The 19,724-nt window shown below is 40.6% G+C and overlaps 1 protein-coding gene across 1 annotated transcript in view; it reads left to right on the forward strand.

Annotated features, from left to right (window-relative positions):
• The window catches only part of kdrl (kinase insert domain receptor like), a 44,220-nt gene that overhangs the window by 13,972 nt on the left and 10,524 nt on the right, over positions 1-19,724 (forward strand). Inside the window, exons 10-25 of the mRNA XM_035669125.1 lie at positions 754-910; positions 2,744-2,858; positions 5,386-5,494; positions 6,563-6,847; positions 7,082-7,228; positions 7,940-8,068; positions 9,156-9,262; positions 9,713-9,842; positions 10,467-10,571; positions 12,381-12,494; positions 12,702-12,790; positions 12,963-13,116; positions 13,893-13,990; positions 14,499-14,621; positions 14,995-15,106; positions 18,158-18,257. Of these exons, the coding sequence (XP_035525018.1) occupies positions 754-910; positions 2,744-2,858; positions 5,386-5,494; positions 6,563-6,847; positions 7,082-7,228; positions 7,940-8,068; positions 9,156-9,262; positions 9,713-9,842; positions 10,467-10,571; positions 12,381-12,494; positions 12,702-12,790; positions 12,963-13,116; positions 13,893-13,990; positions 14,499-14,621; positions 14,995-15,106; positions 18,158-18,257 (2,074 nt within the window). The remainder of the gene's footprint in view (positions 1-753; positions 911-2,743; positions 2,859-5,385; positions 5,495-6,562; positions 6,848-7,081; positions 7,229-7,939; positions 8,069-9,155; positions 9,263-9,712; positions 9,843-10,466; positions 10,572-12,380; positions 12,495-12,701; positions 12,791-12,962; positions 13,117-13,892; positions 13,991-14,498; positions 14,622-14,994; positions 15,107-18,157; positions 18,258-19,724) is intronic.

A 19,724-nucleotide genomic window follows, 5' to 3' on the forward strand; every position in this document is an offset into this window, starting at 1 on the left:
GGGGGGGGGGGGCAAAGCTATTTTCATTGCATTCTTTAAACATTATCTAGGAATCCAAATAGCGTGCCAAAAAGTGGAAAAATCAACCCCCTTGTATAAGCTTCATTTATGTCCTTGACTATCCTGCTTCACGAAACTAAAATTTATTGGAATGTCAAAAAATAAAACACACAGACACAAACAAACAAAGTGAAGAGAGATTGCTGGTACCAGTTAGGGAACTACTTTAAACTTTGTTCATCAGTTGTTTAGAGTTGTCACAGTGCTCCAGATTATGAATGTGTTTTCAGTGTGTGTGTGTGTGTGGTTTGCCAAGCCTTGTGACTCTGTGTAGCTCGACTATTTCAGCTGTTCAAAATGGAGAGAATGGCAAAGTGATATGGACTGCCTCTTGAGGTGGCACAAAGATCTTTGTCTGTTGTTGATTGCAGCACAACAGTTGATTTGCTGACCTAGACATGGGCCAAAGTGGGGTCGTTCTTTGACCTACAGCCCCAGGCTAGCCAATCATCCTGCCATTCCTCTCTTACACAGTGTCTAAAGGACAACTGGTGTCAATGGCATCCTTTTCATGGCTATCCATCATGACTGTCACCCCTCATTATAAAGACATTATGAGATTCCACAGTGGGCTGGGTTGAGGTGGCGGGTGGTTGATCTAACCTGTTGTCTCTTTCTCTCTCTCCCTTTATCTCTCTGTCTTTATCTTTCTGTCCCTGTATTTTTGCGTGCATGTGCACTTATTTCTCACAGTGAAGCCAACTATTTCAGAGGCAGAGCTCCCCTCTGTGGACGGGCAGCACTACATGTTTGGCAAGCAGCATCAACTAACCTGCACTGCTTATGGGTTGCCCTTGCCAACCATCACTTGGCTCTGGCAGCCGTGTCACTCAGGCCCCACACTCAAAAAGTGAGTCACCACCTCCTTATGTTGCAAGCATCAAAATGTTTAAACTGGATTTTCTTTGTTCATGCTCTGTTAACTTCCTCCGGTCTTGAAGAATTAAAAGCGTATCGTAGGGGAACTTTTCCTGATTTAAAGCACAAATTTTATCAGTCATGAATACCCCCACAACTTGATTCAAAATCAGTTACATACCACAAGCTACCATGTAGAGGTCCTGCATTGAGCGTGGTGTTTCACTCAGTTACCCGTTGTGTCAGGTTACTCTTACCTCCTAAAGTTTCTCTTTGTCCAAAAACCGTTTCAAACTGTTTATAGCAACATAGACAAAGGGAATATGACGTCATTCTCTGCTCAGGACACCATCACTCCACTATATCTTTACATAGCAAATAGTTGTTTGCTGCTACATTAATGTTTTAAATCTCATATTTAACATTTAACAGTAGGGAGTGTAGGTTGCAGAGCCACCAGTGCATCCCGGGGATCCCACTATAAAACAGATCTACATTCGCTAAATTTACTCTGGCCCAGAATATGACACATTAATCAAAGAAACACAGCCCTCTAGAACTGCCCACGAATTTGTGGTCAGTGGCTTTGTAGACTGAAGGGGAAACACAGGCAAGATATATTAATCTCAGATTCCCCAAGCTGTTACAGAGCCCGAACAGAACTGAATGTATGAGGGACTGTGCAGGAATACCGGCCTGCTAGTGAACCCACAAACACGATGAACATTCCCTGAGATCCTGGCTCGTCAGTGACAGCAGGAGACCCGCGAGTCGTAAGATCAGGAAAACAATGGGCCATTACCCTTGGGTTATCAGGCCCCAACACCATTAACAAAAACAACACTGGACTGCTGCACAAGAACGAAACAACATTTTTTTTTACATGTTTCATGGTGGTAATTCCCCAGTGCCTCCATTATTATAATCATTAAATTATCTCAAACACCTACTTGTACTTGATTTATGATAAATAATAGCAGACCGTTAGTTGGGTCAAAGCCATTCTTCCTACAGGCCTAAAGATAATCAGAGCTGGCACTAGGAACAGTGGCTGGGCTGTGGCAGGCAGCTAATGAGACAGAGGAACAGCTATAGCCTGGTGGGAGGCCAATTGTGCAAAATGTTTGTTTTATACAGCCCTGACCCTGTAAAGTACCTGTCACTGTAAATTCAACATGTAGTCCTTCAAGATCATATCTCATCTAAATCTCTGAAAGTTTGGAGAGGAGGGGTGTTTGGAGGGTTTAAAGATGAGGGAAGCTTGCTATGTTGCATGTGCAATGAGGGAGATAGTGTAGGGGGCAGAAATATGGGGGTGTCTTTATCTCCAGGTTGAGAAGTTATCAGCTGTCCCTTGTTGACCGCCAAGGTCTTAGGATCAACCTTATCTCCTCTGGCCAGAACGTGTGGGGGGTTTCCTGTACGAGGTGACGCACAGCACAGCCCTTCCTGTCGCTGTAGCTGTTTCCTCCACTCTGCCTCTCCTCTCATCAGGCTGATTGTTCCCCACCACGGGCGGTGAAGGGTTTGGGGGTGGGGGTCAAATCAAGGCTTTCTCTAGGTTTTATAACCCAGACAGGCTGATCTAGACCTGGACTTTACCCAGTCAAATCAGTCTTTTAAAATCTCTCAGCCTTTCAGAATTAGGGCTTTTACAATATGATCTCAAACTGTACATAACACCAAGTTCCCCATTTAAAAACTCATGAAAGTCTGCTTTTCTTCCATGATATATTGTTTAAGGTCCAACACATGTACATCTGTCTCTACACATACTGACAGCACAACTAGGTAGTCACTTTTATACTAATTTTCTGTCCTGCAGTTGCACTGCTTACACCAAGCCAATCCTGGTCAACATCAGTGACAGGGGAAATTACTCCCACAACTCGATTAAGAGCATAAACGTCAAGCCTGAACTGGTTAAAGGAAAAAACAAGGTATGTGGTTTATTTTTGTGTGTACCGTTTCCACTTGTTGTTTAAACAACTAATGCACTTTTAGCATTTTGTTCACTGTGAAATGTGGTTGACAAATAGCAATAAGCAACTTAACAGTAGGATTTATATGGGAACTGAATCAAAAAGATGTCCAGAGATCGACAGTATATAGCTCGATCAGATTCAACTAGAACTCTCCTGTGTCTGCGGCTTGAAAGTCAGATTCAACATCTGAAATCCATAACTCCTCACAATTTTCCTCCTATTGGCAGTGATGCAGTTCTTCTCTTCACTGAAAATGATTCATTTTGTCTGCATTAGTTTTGACTTGTGTGACTGTGACCAAAAACCATGAACAGGTCCTCAGCAGTCCATTTCTAAAGAAATCCTTTTTGTTTTTCAGTGCTGCACTTAAAAAGGCTTGATTTATTCTTGGAATAAACGACCAGGAAAATACAGGAAAATCACTTGGTTTCATGGATATGATGTGTTGCAAGGAAAATGCTATATTGATAAATACTGTACATTTGCAACATAGAATACAGAGCTAACATACTAACATAACTGCATTGGTTTTCCTTTGGTACAAAGGCCTTCCTATAAGGAGCAAGAGCTCTACCAGTGTGTTCCTGCCCTTTGAGCCCCACATTTATGAAATGGTGCACCCATAACTAAAATGATACAATTCATTTACCCTTACTGAGTGAAATACCCAATTTCTCAATTTCACAGTTTTTTCATTCATGTGAAGAAGATCTGTAAATAAAGCAGCTGCAGCTTCATCTTGGGCCTAGCCAAAGACGCTTCTTTTATTCTGACATAAGTTTCAGCTATTGGGACTCTTAGAGCTAATCCTTATAAACAGTACAAAAGCTATATGGCTTAAGCCATGCATGTGAGCAGATTTAGCTGTCTTACTCCTCAAAATATTGTTGTCTGCCAAGTCAAAACTAATAAATCAATGTTGGTTCTACTGGGTCTGTCAACTTTACTTTGAAACTTGCAAACCCCCCAAAAAGTTCCACACAATGTGGAAAATGTAGACATTTCTGCAAATGTCCTGTGGGAGCCTGTCACTAAACCTGTTCACCCCAAACATAATTAAGAGCAGGTCTCCACTGCCTTGCGAGAGACTGTCTATAGGATTAGGTTAAAGAAACCCATAACAGCTGTCTGGGTCAAATTAGGGCACAAATTCACTGGCATACAGGTTTTCAGCAGGAGAATCATTCTCAATCCAAACTTTCTTGTTAGCTGTTTTTGTCTGTGTTTCTTGCGCATGACTAGGGGATTTATTGACTTGTGCTCTCTTAAACACGGGAAGAAGATTATATTAATTTCTCGCTCACCAAGTAATTCTAACTTTGGTCATTTTCACAGGGCATCAGTTCTAATACGTCTCTGACATAAATAGGGAGGCACCACTTATTTACAAGTACTTGTGGCCAAACGCTGGTGCTTTATGAGGGTTAGGACTAAGGGTCAATGATAACAAGCAGCAGTTTAAAAGAAGAGGGATTTGTTGGAAGTGAATTCCTCTCTGTCACCCCACATAAATCGTGTTGGCCCGTGAATAAGAACGTAGTCAGGGCCGGGGCCTCTGAGTGGCTCCCCAGAAGGCCCAGTAGAGAGGGAGAGTGGCCCGGGTCATAATGTAAGGAAAACACAGGGGGAAGACATGGGCACAGAGGTCACAGTGCGTCTGGTCAGGTCACTTCTTAGGGACTGTGCGTAATCGTTTAAATGACTGTTTTCGAGCTCAGGTTACATTATAGTGAGTAATAGCTGTAACATAATATGGTAAGGCCACTCCATCAGTGTTTTGACAAATGTCAGAGCAGCATGGATTGGACAATATGATATTACTTTTTAGAAATGTCTTTGACTGCCTAAATGTTTGTGTGGTGAACGTTGTTAGTACAGGGACGCTGAAATTGTTGCATGGCTACAGCTGTGTGTCTGAGAGTCAACACAATAGCTCCTACAAGCCCAGGAAGTTTTGTCCAGCATACACCCAGACAATACACCCACATCATTCACTCTGTTTGATGTAGCTGACTGCCCCCAAAAAACAGATGTCACTATGAACGCTAAACAGAACCCCATGTAGTCTGGCACTTACCCAAGTCTCACTTATTATTTTGTCTATTCAAGCCATTAAAATGTCGTACTGCTGCAGTGACAAAATCTAGTGTGGCATTAGAAGTGCTTTCCAGGAAATGGACATGGAGCCGCAGCAATAGATCTATAGCGCAGGTCTAAAGGAGACTCTGCGGGTTCTAAACTCCAGATGTATCCTTTCATTAATGTGACACACTGGAGAGTATAAAACAGACCAGGCTTGGTCCAGACCTCTCAGACCTCATCCTGTTAACGGCAACTCACTGCTCTGATGTTGATTGAAAGTATAAATCACACTGAAAGTCACAGTGAAGTCAATTGTGATATTAAGCATTTGTTGTTTATCTCAAGCTGTTTTATTCTGCTTTGAATAATCACTACTAGTTGTCTTATTGATCCCAATTAGACTGTGAGTACCCTGGTGATTGAAAAGGCTAGCGTATCAGGAAATTACACCTGTGTGGCCCAGAATGAAGTTGGCGAAAGCACAATGGCAGTCCCGTTCTACGTTGACGGTAAGTGGGTCACCAGAATACGACAGCTGAAATATCAATTTAAAGCTTTACCCACAGAAATGCTCTGCTGAGTTTTATTGCAATAAGTGCAAAGCATACTATACTGTGCACTGGATTCTTTCAAATGATCTACACACACAGTACACGCTGTAATGAATTGCAAGAACAGCGAAGGAATGTGCAGATTGTATTGTGCAATAAAGAAACCAGAGGGGGGCATTAATTGAAGCCATCTTCCACTGTAGCTAAACGGCTTCAGGGTGGAAGAGAAGCAAACATATCCTGAGCCATATGGAGTGCTATAATGGCACGCGTTTGAAAACAGCTATGAATAACTGCATTCCTGCTCCGCCAGCAGCAGGTCATTCCTCTTTCTCTGTGAGACTTCTGCTTGAGAATTTACTTCTTTGTGTGCCGCTGAGCATTTCCAAATGTTCCCAAAATGAATATCCATTGAGACAGTTATGTAATTATAGCGGGGATGAGGTGTCACTGCACACAAGCAGAGTTTACTTTGCAACCAAGTAAATCCACATTTCCTTTTACACTGAGTGAATCACATTCCCTGAAGGGTGAAGGGTTAGGGTTTTGGAGAGGGATGGATGTAGGTGAACCAGTAATTGAGGGGATGCCAAGTACCAAAAATTAGTCTCCCAGCGTGGGAGAATTCCTGAGGGGAATACTGCTCTCTTCCAGAGGTGAGGAAGACGGAGAATGAAGGAATGCTGCTAAAAAAGAGGACAGAATTGTAATAACAGCTGTCCTCTCTTACGGAACACAGAATGCTTTCCAGCAATCTGAATAAACAAGCACAGTTCGGTTCCCCTGGGGCCTAGACTCAGCTTCTCTCCAACTGGATGAGTGCAATGCTGTCCACCAGCAACGTGCTTCCAATTAACAGTGATGAAACAGGAAATAACTGCAAATTTGACATTCCTGGCCTTGCGACGAGCAGCTTTGTGTCCAAAACTATTCAAATTCCAAAATAGGATCTCGGGTCAGCAAGATAAGTGTCTCTGTTCATGCATGTAAAACAGATGACATGGTCTCTTCTCTTTGTCACACTAGATCAACCCGAGGAATTTACCATTGAACCCCAAACTGCCATCGAGGGTTATGACGTCAATCTGACCTGTCGGGCAGCTCGCTACCTCTACACAGACCTACAGTGGTTGGATTCATTGAATCAAACAATCACTTCCAACGTGTCCAGTCTCCAGCTCAGCCCCTACTCCATTTCTCTTTCTCTCCACCTGCATAATGTGTCCCAAAACAGAACGGCAGGTTACAAGTGCCAAGCATACAAGTTCCACAAGAGGATTGAACTCAAAAAGGTTGCACTTACTGTAGATGGTAAGTTAGAAGAGGATATGAGAAACTGATTGCATTTCTAGTGTGAAAAATGGTTACTGATTGCAACACCATTTCCATTATTTATATCTATTTCGAAATAGTCAGCTGATGTACCATGATAAAATTAGTTAGTCGTTGAAAGTCGGTTTGATTTTTCTGTGTTCCTTTAACAAGACAGTAATAATGCAACAGCAGGTCTAATTCAAACCCTTTCTTCTTTTGTTTTTGCTGTAGCGAGAAAACGCCCCTGGCTGAGTCAAAACCTGACTAATCAGGATGTGAACAGTAGCAGCACACTTATGCTGGCTTGTTTCGCTCTCGGAGTTCCTCGTCCCTCCATCATATGGTACAAAAATGGCGTTCCAGTGAAAGAAGGCCCAGGTAACCTGAGAATAGTAATCTATGTACAATTTTTGCAATTTTGGTGGCATAAGTGCAAGCCTGGCGCAACGCTGCACAAACTGGATGAAGAGCTGGAAGAGAATAAATACATTTTGTTATTAGTAGAGCTACAGAATCAGCAGGTGAAGTCACTTTGAAAGCTGCTGACAGTTTTCTAATGGGTCACTGGCCAGACCAACGTTTCTTCAGAGAAAACGTTTTTTCTTTGGAAGGAATAATTTTCCAAAGCAGAAGTAAATTACATATTTGAATCAGAGTGCAGATGATGTCCCTTCGTAAATTTACATTTCCAAGACACTAAAGTTCCTGTCTATGCATAGTTATTAGAGCAAAGTTGAGACAAGATTTGTGCAGTTAGGCAGCAATTGCAATTACTTGTAGTATACTAAAATGCATTTACATTATTAAAATGTGTTAACAAAGTTGTATTCAAGTAGTCATATTTGCATTTACATGCACATAATAACGTCACTACTTCAAATACTGTGAGAAATAATATTTCTGGCCAGTGGTGTTTGGTGTGCTTGTTTTCTGAAAGAGTGCGGTGAAAGTGGGTTAGTTTTCAACCACAATTTTTACAAGCTCAAGTGCCTGAAGAAAATAGCATTTCATCTGCTTTTACACTACTGCCAGCCTGAGTATCAAGTGTCAAATGCCACATCAGTTTGACTGAGAGGTTGTGTGTTGCAGGTATTTCACTGGGAGAGGACGGGGTTCTGACCGTCGACAGGGTAAAGAAAGATGATGAGGGTCTGTACGAGTGTATAGCCAGCAACGACGAGGGTATTGCGAAAACAAGTGCTGTTGTTACTGTGGTTGGTAAGTCAATCAAACACCTTCAGATATTAAATATCTAACCATCAAAAAGATCAAAACTCCGACCTGCTGCATTTACAATACTGGGTTCTTAGTGTGAATTAATGTGTACTGCAGTGAGTCTGGCTACAGATCACACCAAATACACTTATCATCACCGCATTTTCTGCATTTCCAATCAAAACAACTTAGTCCCTCTTGATCTCATGTGTTCTTGTCACCACTACAAATAGCTTTGGTCTGACTTCAGAATGAAAAGTCTCCCCTGACAGAAAATCCATGGCTGCCAGGAATGCCTACTGAATTCCTTCATGGGTTTTATGATCAAGGCTCTGGCTGAGGGTCCTTACCTCGAGGACACGACCTCTGTGAAGTGTTAAGAGGTCCACTAATGAGTGCAAAGAGATTGACAGCTACATCAGCTAAGGGACTGGAAACACCGTAGATAATTGGAGTAGAAGGCCTGTTAACGTGTGTGTGCCTGTGTACTTTTACATGTAAAATGAATGGCACATTGACATGTGACGGTGAGGATGGTAATGTCGGTGAGATATTTTGCAAACAGCACTTAAGTAGATTTTTATTAAAGTGAAACTTGAATTTCAGAGTTATTGCTATCCATTCCATTTTTACCACAAAGATATTTCAGCAACAATCTGTATGCATGTTCTGCTTTGACTGTTTAGTCAATGATCACATGAAATAAGAGCCGGAAAAACTTTGTGCAGAGTCAAAGGTTATTCGTTTTTAGAGTGTCGATATGGATGGTTAGAAAAACAGTGTTTGGAAGAAAACACTATAGGAAAAAGTGCGGTATGCATGTTCCAAACAAACCAGAAATAAACACTAGTGTGTGTTTCCACTCTCTTTTTGTATACAGTCTCTCCGAGAAATAAAAGAATAATAAAATTCGGCATCTCCAGTCAAACAGGCTCTCTGTTGGCAAATTTGTAACAGATTGTTTCCTCTTGATCACAATTCTTCACAAATTCCTGTCAATGTAATACGACAACGTATGAGATCATGAAAAGTACACAGTGATTTCTTGCCAGAGTGGTCTGGTAGTTTACGACAGTTCTTCTCTTTCCAGGGGATGAAGGGAAGCCAAACGTTGAGGTAATCATCTTGGTGTGCACAGGAGCTGCAGCCACGTTCCTCTGGCTCATGCTTATCCTCTTCATCCGCAAGCTAAGGAAGGTAAGGCGTTACATGACTTCATTTTTCTCAGAAACCACATGAGCTTAGCATTTGCCAAGATGTAAGAAGTTCTAACAGTCAAACAAATGACAACGCATTTGTGAAATCTTTACTGATTTTGTTTCAACTCATTTGGATCCAATGGTTTATGGAACAGCTGACTCATGTCCCTTGTGAAATACAGTTTAATGGAAGGATAAATTTAGCCAGTGTTTATGATTGCCACATTTCCTGACAATTGGGATGCTCATGTTTGTATGGCCTTAAAGGAGAACATAGTGTGCTCATGCACAAAGGGACACAGTTTCGACTTCAAGAATTTCAAGTCATGTCAAACCTTTCTCTACTTGATAGTGTAAATGAAAATGTAAGTTCAAAACATGCCATGGTGGTTGTCATTGTCTTTCTTTATGATAATCAGGAAATTCATTTGTCCTCTGACACTTTCAGCAACCAGCACACTATAAGATGGGTCCGTCTATCATCATTGACCCTGATGAGTGTCCCCTCGATGAGCAGAATGATCTTCTTCAGTATGACAGCAGCAAATGGGAGTTTCCCCGAGACCGCCTGCGACTAGGTGAGCACTGTGCAGTCCGATGAATGTGTGGAAAGAGTTTGAAAGAGTTTCAAGCAGTAATCAGACACCAACTTTAGACACAGTTATTTCACCTCATCTGAATCAAAATTTAGGCTTTATGCATCATTCAGGATTCTTATAAAACTGAATACACAACTTTAACAAAGGATCAATAAAGTATTTTGATTTCTCAAATTTTCTTACTGATCACAGTGTGTGACATCTCTGGTCTGAGCAGCATTGGTATTTCCAGCAGAAACAAATGACCTGCCACTACCCAGGGCAATAAGACTGAAAATAAACACACTGACAGATGACAAAATGACAAAATAATACTATTTTAAAACATCTTTTTAAAAGTGACTCTTTGTAAGGATATACGGCCATATTAAGGTACATGGAACAGGTGTCACCCCTCATTACTTATCAGCGACCTGTGCTGTCATCCAGTCTTAAGTGAGCTGTTAATTTTCTAGAAAAACTGCCTGTTGATCAGAGCCCCAGCATGTTGTTTTAATTACAGACCCATTGCCTGACTGACAGGGAATCCAGTCTGATTTTCTGCCCGAGGGAGAGGAAGCTCTAATGTCGTCCCACTTACCAAATACCTTCTTCTTCTGCCAGGCAAAACTCTTGGCCACGGAGCTTTTGGAAAAGTGGTGGAGGCCTCTGCCTTTGGGATCGACAAACTCTCAACCTGCAAGACTGTTGCTGTGAAAATGCTGAAAGGTAGGGTGTCAAAACTCTGTTAGTTTTTATACAATGACTTATATTACTGGAAAATAAGGGGCATTTATAAACGAAACCTCTAGGTCTTTTTCACATAACCGTAGACCACTCTGGTTCACCCCTGAGGTACCACCACTCATGATCCACTGTTGTGTGGGTATCAGATGAATAACAGCTAACTGTCATTTCTGCAGAGGATTTATTCCTTGTACACATTACAGACTCATGAGCTACAGCACCACATGTGCCTGCAATTAATGTTTGTATGGTGCAGTGGTTCAATGCAAAGCATGCAATGTCTGTTCCTCGCAAAGTGCAGTTGGAGGTAACGGCTAAGACCTCTAACCCTGTCCTTGATGAAGAGATTGAGTGTATGCAGATCTAACAGCTTGGATCAGAATGTCCAAAATCTGCAGGTAAAGAAGAGTTCAAAAGCGTAAAATCTGAGTACAAAAATAAGCAATAAAAAATATGTTTATATTTGACACATTTTAGAGATTCATTTGGAAACTATCCTCTGTCTCCGGTCTTAATTTTTAGGAGGAGTTATGTACAATCTCATTCCAAAGTCTCTTCAAATATTCACAGCAAACCATAAATGCTTTGCTTTTTCATTCACCACAGTTTTATGTTTGAAAGACATCTAATTTTCAAAACAATCTAGCTTTTTTGCATTACTAGAGAAGCAAACTGCAGACCCATCGGTGATTGCTGCTGTGGGGATGATGTATCAGTAACAATGAAAAATAGAGCCGTTGGTTGGACTTAGTGGTCACTGTCATACCATTTATCATGTCTCAGCATAAATCACAGGCTCTCTGAGAGGAACAGACTCTGGCTGTTGTTAGTCGTAGGTCAAACTTAATGGAAAGCAGCAGGTCTTTTCAAATTGACCGTGGTTTAGTTAGAGACTCCCTGGCTGCTTTAACTTCTAGCTCATAAATATCTGGTTGGCCGAAGCAAAGCAACATAAAACAACCTCTAAATCTTGATTTTCATAATTCGAGGTGAAGATCAAGTATAATGTGAGCAACTCCCGTTTTTGTTTCTCTAATTTTGTTGGCATTTATCTTTAGAGACAGAAATTGACAGAAATGGACTATAACATTCATGTTTTCATTTGTGTATAATCCCTTAAAAATAGAAGAATCTGTCTTACTCACTCCAAACTGTTGAACCTTACGCATAGAGTACAATCGTTGTGATAGTTTTATTAGTCCCCATGCATCCAAAAGTTGTGTTTCCAGCTGCAAAAGACTGTTTGCCAGTTTACAGAAAAACAGAGAAAAGGCAGTTTTTAAAGTCAGAGTTTCACTGGGAATCTTTTATTATTGAAAACAAATCTGGATACAGTTGAAAAGAATTTCATTAAACTTAAAGAAAACTCCATGCTCTATTTTAGTCTAGGTCAAAATGTTCACCACTATTGAATTATTGATTCCATGTTGCGTGTGTTGAGTGTCAAGTTTGTTCCCTCCTGTGTATGAAAATAACTTTCAGCATGAGATCAGACCTGCATGGACTTCTTGTTCATAATGTTATCTTTGTATATGATCGTAACCGAATTTTCTTGTGTCATGGGCTCATTTTGTTTAAGGAAAATGTCTTGTCTTCCATCTTTACTTCATAACAGGGTAAATCTGTTTTGGATTTGGAGCGTACTTGAACCTAACATAGCTAGAGTGATCTTAAAGCAAAATAAAGGACATAAAATTAAAATCTCATTTATTGTATGTCCTTTTAGTCAGGGAGTTTAAAGAGACACCAACCAATGCTGACTAAGTCCTGTATGTGTTTACACTATTACAGGAGGCGCTACGTCAAATGAGCGGAAAGCTCTGATGTCAGAGTTAAAGATCCTGATCCACATTGGCAATCACCTGAATGTGGTCAACTTGCTGGGTGCCTGCACAAAACCTGGAGGTGAGCTTTATTACTTAAATATAATCCTATTGTTTTGATATTTGGGTTTAGACAAATTAAAAAAAGACTTTAAAGTAGTTTTTGATTGTCTGTTAAACTGTCAGTTCGAACATTTAAATGTGTATCATTTCTAACTTTCTGGCCTTTCTTTATTGTGAACTATCACACACAGTAGGAATAATCATAAGAAATGTACAATCTTAACAGGTCCATTGATGATGATAGTGGAGTTCTGCAAATATGGCAACTTGTCCTACTATTTGAGAAGCAAGAGAGACGACTTTATCGTCTACAAGGTGAGTCACAAGCTGCATGATTTAAACTTTCCACCACTCTTTCTTTCTCATTATTCTGTCTATGAGCAGCATAAGCAGGGAGAGACTGTTATGATATAGGAAAGCCCCATGCATGTCAGCAGCAGTGTTTAACCTCATCTCATTTAACACGATATGTGTGTGTGCTGGTCAGAGCCAGGATGGTAAGGTGGTGTCGTCAGGATCGGGCTGCGACCTGAGCGAGCTGATGAAGCGCCGCCTGGAGAGCGTGGCCAGCACCGGAAGCTCAGCCAGCTCTGGCTTCATCGAAGATAAGAGCTACTGCGACTCAGAGGAAGAGGAAGAAGGTAAAGGCCCAGCACGTCTTGCTTCCCTTCAACCCCCTTGCACCCCTCCCCCTCTCTCTGTTTGTCCCTCCTGCTGTCTTCCTCCTCTCACCTCTGCTCCACCCCTCCTGCCCAGGAATGAAAGCTCTCCTCAGATTGTTTTCTAGCCCGGATCTGATGGGATGTTTCCTCCTCCTGTTCAGCAGTACAATGACTACAGCAGGAGCTACTGTCACCCCACTGAGTCTGGGGAGGCGTCTGTTTATTTCCTGTCCTGACCTGAGAGTTGCTCTCCTCTCGGGCTTCAGCTCAGGCACGGCACGTCAGCCTTGTTGTCCCTGATGTGTTATTTCTGGTTTGATTAGCTGTTTACTCAGGTGGGCCAGTGGAAGGATCCTTGTGAGTTCCTCCGTCAGACCTCCGACCAGCACGCCGGGCCCATAATCACACATTTCACCTGACATCTGAAAAAAAAGGGGGAATTGTAGTATGTTTTTATCCCTCGTCTGTAAAGGATGTTTTAAAGACAGAGTGTGTAGGAGGAGGCACACATGTGACAGGACAGATTGTTAAGATGGCGTGTTTTAGTCCGAGGCTTTACATTTGCAGTTTCCCCATGAGAATCGTTACTGTTTGATCTTATCTGATTTATCTGGCAGGCGTAGAGAGCTGCTGATTACACTGACTGCATTTAAAAACTAGATGAGGAGGATTATTCTCCTAAATTCAAAGGCCATGTACATCCGGTTTGATAAATCAGTCTCACTGGGAAAGTTTTATGTTCTTCTGTTTCACAGAATCTGAGGATTTATATAAGAGAGTCCTGACATTGGAAGATTTAATTTGCTACAGTTTCCAGGTTGCAAAAGGCATGGAGTTCTTGGCTTCACGCAAGGTAGGAATTGTTCTATTTTTTTGTTTAAAGACCATGTTATATTGACCTGTTGAGTATAGTGGATGATCACAGTTGTTTAACTGGTGTATTTAAACCAGAAAAGTCAAGAATGTCCAAGTGGAAGCAAACAGATTTTAGATTATTTTGCTTTTACTGTGACTTCAGTCAACCATTAATTTGTTTGTTGTATAATCTCGTTCCCTGTTACTACAATCTTCCGTCTAGAACTCTTTCATTTTTCAAGTCATTCATAATTTTGGGGCAGCCGGATGGGACTGATTAGAGAATGGAGCCATTGTTGTAAATAACCTGTTACAGGCCATTTCTTAGCCTGGATATGGAACACATCATCTCCTATTGTAATATCACTGATGACTTGACCATGTGTTTCTCTGCCAGCAGCCATGTTTTATAGCACGTAGAGTACAACTGAAGTCAATTACATGCAGAAAACTTAATGTGAATGTTGTATTGAATAAGATTTTGTCTCTTTCCTTTTTTAAATTAGTGCATCCATCGTGATTTGGCTGCACGGAACATCCTGCTTTCTGAGAATAATGTTGTGAAGATTTGTGATTTTGGACTTGCCAGGGACATCTACAAAGACCCAGATTATGTGCGCAAAGGAGACGTAAGTTAATTAAAGTCTTGAATTGTTTTTCAGCCGTCTGGTATTTACTGTCTTCCAGACAAAATGCTAATTTCTATTAATATAAAACATGCAAATCAGTTAGCTACCACTGACCTGACAGAAAAAGGAGGACTAAATAAATTCTGCGGTTCTTGGAAGTGTGACAGAAAAAAACTAAGAGCAGTGTGTTTGTTTAAATACTAGATAAAGAGAACCTGCTGAGGAGACAAAGTTAGGCTTAGCTTAACCAAAAACAGCATCTGTTTACAGTTTAAACTACCCTGCTTTCCCAGATGTGACAGTGTAATTAGTTAGATGTCCTCACAGGTGAGATAAGGCATTAAGTTTTTTTTTTATCTCAACACCTGTACAGGCTAGACTGCCGCTGAAGTGGATGGCACCTGAGGCCATCTTTGACAAGATCTACACGACTCAGAGTGACGTTTGGTCCTTTGGTGTTCTCATGTGGGAGATTTTCTCTCTGGGTAAGTGTTGTTGAATGCTAAGCAGCTATTTAACAGGCCTGGCAATCAGTGTTTTGATAAGTCAGTTTCAAAGCAACAGGAGGAAACTAACAGAACTCCGAAAGGTCACAATCATCTGCATCCAACCTGTTGGTGCACCACTGAAAAATGCAGGATTTTTAATATTAATAATATTATTAATAGGACAGGATTAACAGAAACAGCATTTCAAACACAGCCTGCATTGCAAAGATAAATGTTAGGCACAAGTAAAAACCAGCATATAGACACAATACAGTATACTGTGGTGATTTTCTTCATGAAACCTGTATCATGAAATGTTTACAATATTTTTCATACCTTACATAAATATACATTTAAAATCCCTCTGTTTGTAACTATAGGAGCATACTGTTGCTTCCTAGTGTAATGAAAACACAGACATTTAACTCACATTTACTGGTAAATTGTGTTTATTCTTAACATCCCCACATGCCTGGTGTCTCAGTTAAACATGAGGTTCTGTTATCAAAGATGTTCAGTGAGAGCTTGGTGGAACCGCTCGGTGCCCCTCGGCTATACAGCCTCACCAGATGCACTGGGTAATAACTGTCTTCTTCCACTGTGTAATTGTGCCTTTGGGACAAAGAGCCTGGGCTTGCATTGTCAGCCTGAGAAAACTATTTTACATGACACTTCTTTAAAAAACGTTAGTGTAAGTTCGGCTGTGATTTTTAGTACAGGCATGGGACATTAAAACCGGAGAACACCTCCTATTTAAGTTACCCGTTTGTTCCCAGCTGGCAACACAAACTCACTGTAACCAAGCAGCCAGATCAGTGTAAAAGTGTGCCCCTGCTGTGAAACCACTGCAGCCTTAAGACAGCATTGTGTGTCAGTCCCTGATTGCCTGTGCACCGTGGCACAGAGCTCAGCACACATTTCTAAAGCAAGACTCAACATGAAACATTGTATGTTTAAATGTCACCATGGGAAGCAGGGGAAACATAAGAGTAGCAGTTTAAAAGAAAAGTGTGTCAAATTGTATATTCTTTTTACTGTAAAGCACACTGACGTCATTATGATACTTTGCCTTTTGTCTTTCCTTCTTTTTCTTGTTCTCTTTCTTCCTCTTCTTCACTCTTGACACATTCTCACCACATTTTCCGTTGAAGAAACACTTACACATCTGGGAAATGTTAACGGGGCCTCAGAAAAATAAATCAGGAAACAAGGATACAAAATGACCAAGAAAAATGGCAAAGGAGTGAGCTTTGCAACCTGATCATGTTTGGAGGTCAAAAGTTTCAGGGTAACCCAAGTGTGTTTTTCAGATTGCTCTGTGAACCAAAAGTGTGTCAGTTCCGTTTTGTGGTTTTAAATTTCCAAAGCTTGTTAGTATAGTGTTGAACCAGGCCTGCATGGTGTCATATTAGATGAACACCATTATCAGTACAAATGGTGAAAAAGATGAGATATCCATTATATAGAAAAAGAGATGAGAGAATATTCTGGCTCATCCAGTATGACTATCTAGTACTTTCTTTGGACTGTACATTTACACAATAACACACCATATGATACATTAAGACAGGGATCTGAAACTATTTCTAGCTCCAAAAAATATTGCGCTTTCCTGTAATACTTTGATCATCGAAGTGACCCTCCCATTAGAGGACAATGCGAGCACTAGCCCCAAGCCAATTTGAGTTTGAGAGCCCTGCATTAAGATATGAACACAGAGAATGAACACAGTTCCTCTGGCTACACCATAAAATGCACATAATACATACAACAAAAGTTGTTTATATTTAAAGTATATTTCTCTAAAACCCGTAAGAAATGTGTAAGCAGAAGCATATTTTATATTTGGGAGTAGTATTTTTATATTTTTAATATTAACCCTCAGCACTTACTGATAAGAAAGTATAGACCATGTGAACACTGACAATTTGGGTTAAATTTTTAGACAACTCACAGATTGTGTCTTTTACTTTCGCAGCAAGATTAATTTCTCTGTAGGTGAGCCGAGCTGAATCTGTGGTTTCTCTATAAATCTGGGTAGCCGCAAAGATGGTGAATCAGGAAATTGTGTTGATAACATAGAATTGGCTTTATTTTCCAAAATCAACTAAATTGGATATTGGATACAAGTCGGTTCAGTGTATGACTATGTTTTCACAGAGGGCCAAGCATGAAATAGCCTTTGGCTGTAAATTCATATTTTACTACCAACAGTGTGTTTCAAAAGTAAATGGTGGTGGTTTTGGTTGATGAGTGATACATCTGACAGATTCATGACTCAATAATACACACATACACATATTAAAACATTACCCATTTACTGTATGTCATGAGTGGACCATAATTACATCCAATCAGTTCTAATCAAAAATATGTAATTTTTTTTGTCCAATTTGAGTAACCATGTATGTATGCAGCAGTTGTTAGGCAATCTGCAAGAACTTGTAAATAAATCTGCGAGATGTTTTCATGTAGAATAGTGAAGTTGCACAGTCGCTCGCACTCACCCGTAAAGGGATTTTAATGTTCCCAGTGGGGAATCAAGAATGCAAACAAAGACTGGGCAGGTGTTGTCTTTGTAACTGCACATTGTGCATATTAATAATCCTTTAAAACCTTAACGTGTCAGTCACTCAGTGAGTTGGGCATATTGATATCCTCTAAATGTATTAAAGAATGTGAGCTTTTCTTTTGTTTAAATATTTTTCTCCATTCTTTATACTTTTCCATGAAATATGTGTCAGTAGTTTGAAACCTGAGAACCGGCTTTATGAATAACGGCGCTCTAAAGATTAACTGGAGCCTTTAAAATACCTCAAACAGTTTATCCAAGTATTACATTGTTTGTAAAGCACTGTAGTAATTATGTGACCAAACACAGTCTACTAACTTAACATTCTTAAAAATATTCTTACATACTATATACAGTACCTCCATATTTACCAGTATGTTAGGATAAATGTAAAGTCATACAAATGGACTGAATGGCATTTTTGTGCACAACAAATAACTCTGTAATTAACCTCTCCACCTCTTTTTTACTCCCAGGTGCCTCCCCGTACCCTGGCGTCCAAATTGATGAAGAATTTTGCTGCAGGCTGAAAGAGGGGACCAGGATGAGAGCGCCAGAATACTCTTCCTCTGAAATGTGAGAATTTCTATTAACTTCAGTCAACAACAAATTAAAGTCTAAATCACCTGCATACTGTCCACCTCAAGAGAACATAAATGTAATTGTTTATACTGAGAAAACAAAAACATGTCAGAGCTAGTTTAATCAGTGCAAACAAGACTGAACATTCATTCAGATCTTTGTGACTTTCCCATAGCTGGAGACGTCTTGTTTATCCCAGCTTGCCCCATACCCCCAGTTGTATTTTCTCCTCAAAGAGGCCAAGAAAATGAAGCCAGCAACCAAGTAAAAGGCTCCCATATCAATATACAACGAAGAGGAGGCATTGTGTTTTTTTCCCTCTTTGTGGTTTCATCAGCAGGTCAGGGGTGCCTGATAAGAATCATGGGTAATCCTACTCTGAATGTAGCAGCAGGAAACACTAGCTACCGATTAGCTCTCCAGTGGTGAGCTTGAAGCTCTGAAGCATTTCATGACTGACAGTGGCACAGATATAATGATTGAAGTCCAAGAGTTTTATGGAGCAGGGACTGGTAGATGGTGCAGGACATAAATATCTGTGGGAGAACAGAGAGTCCTCTTCTTTGGTATCAGTGCTGTCAGTCAGGGATGCAAACTTTTTTTGTAATAAGAACACTTTGGACTCTGCAGTCCAATGTACAGCCGCTCTAGACTGAGCAATCACAGTCTGAGCTCTGCAACCGAGCCTCATTCCAACACGAGTGTATACGTTTTGTTTGGTTTTAATTTAAGATTGACTCATATAGTCCACAAATCTTATTTGTTTTGAAAGCATAATGCTGCACTTCTACTCAATAATGATGTGATATCAAAAGGTCCAGAGTTTTAAAACAGCTTCTGCCAAGTAAAACTAACTGAATGAATTCATCATCTTTGCAAAGGAGACGGTGATTGGAAATGAAACATAAAATGTAATCCAGACTGTAGTTTTCAGTCAGAGTAGAGGATCTGTAGATGCAGACCTACTGGTGCCAAGACTCTCTCGCACTTTCCATCTCAGTTCAGGCAGTATATTGACGAAAGCAGAGCTGCCAGATTATATATTTTGCATGCTTACGGCTGTGAGGCCTGCTGTTGATTTAAAGCCAAGATAAAACCTGCTGATATCAGTTTAAATGGGATGCACAGTAATGCACTCATAGTCAGTGGGGTGAATTCCACTGATACGCCGCAGAGGTCTGCAGTCGATCACACATGTCTGTAAGCCCACGTTTTGGCACCTTGATCCTGATCCCAAACTCATAACGTATGAATGATGAAAAGCACATGAGGATGCAGGCAGTGCAATTATACTGTGCCACAGCAGCACTGATTCATCAGGAATGTTGTCTGTTAATAAGATCCCCCGTTCTGATGCATTGCAGAGGAATTTAGCGGATGCCGTTTTATGCTGTATGAGTGGGAGGACAATAAATAGGATGCTCACTTCCCACTTACCCAACCGGACAAAATAGCTGAGTT

Source organism: Morone saxatilis, unplaced genomic scaffold, assembly GCF_004916995.1.
Source record: "Morone saxatilis isolate NCDOM2014 unplaced genomic scaffold, NCSU_SB_2.0 Contig22, whole genome shotgun sequence".
Taxonomy (NCBI): Eukaryota; Metazoa; Chordata; class Actinopteri; family Moronidae; genus Morone; species Morone saxatilis.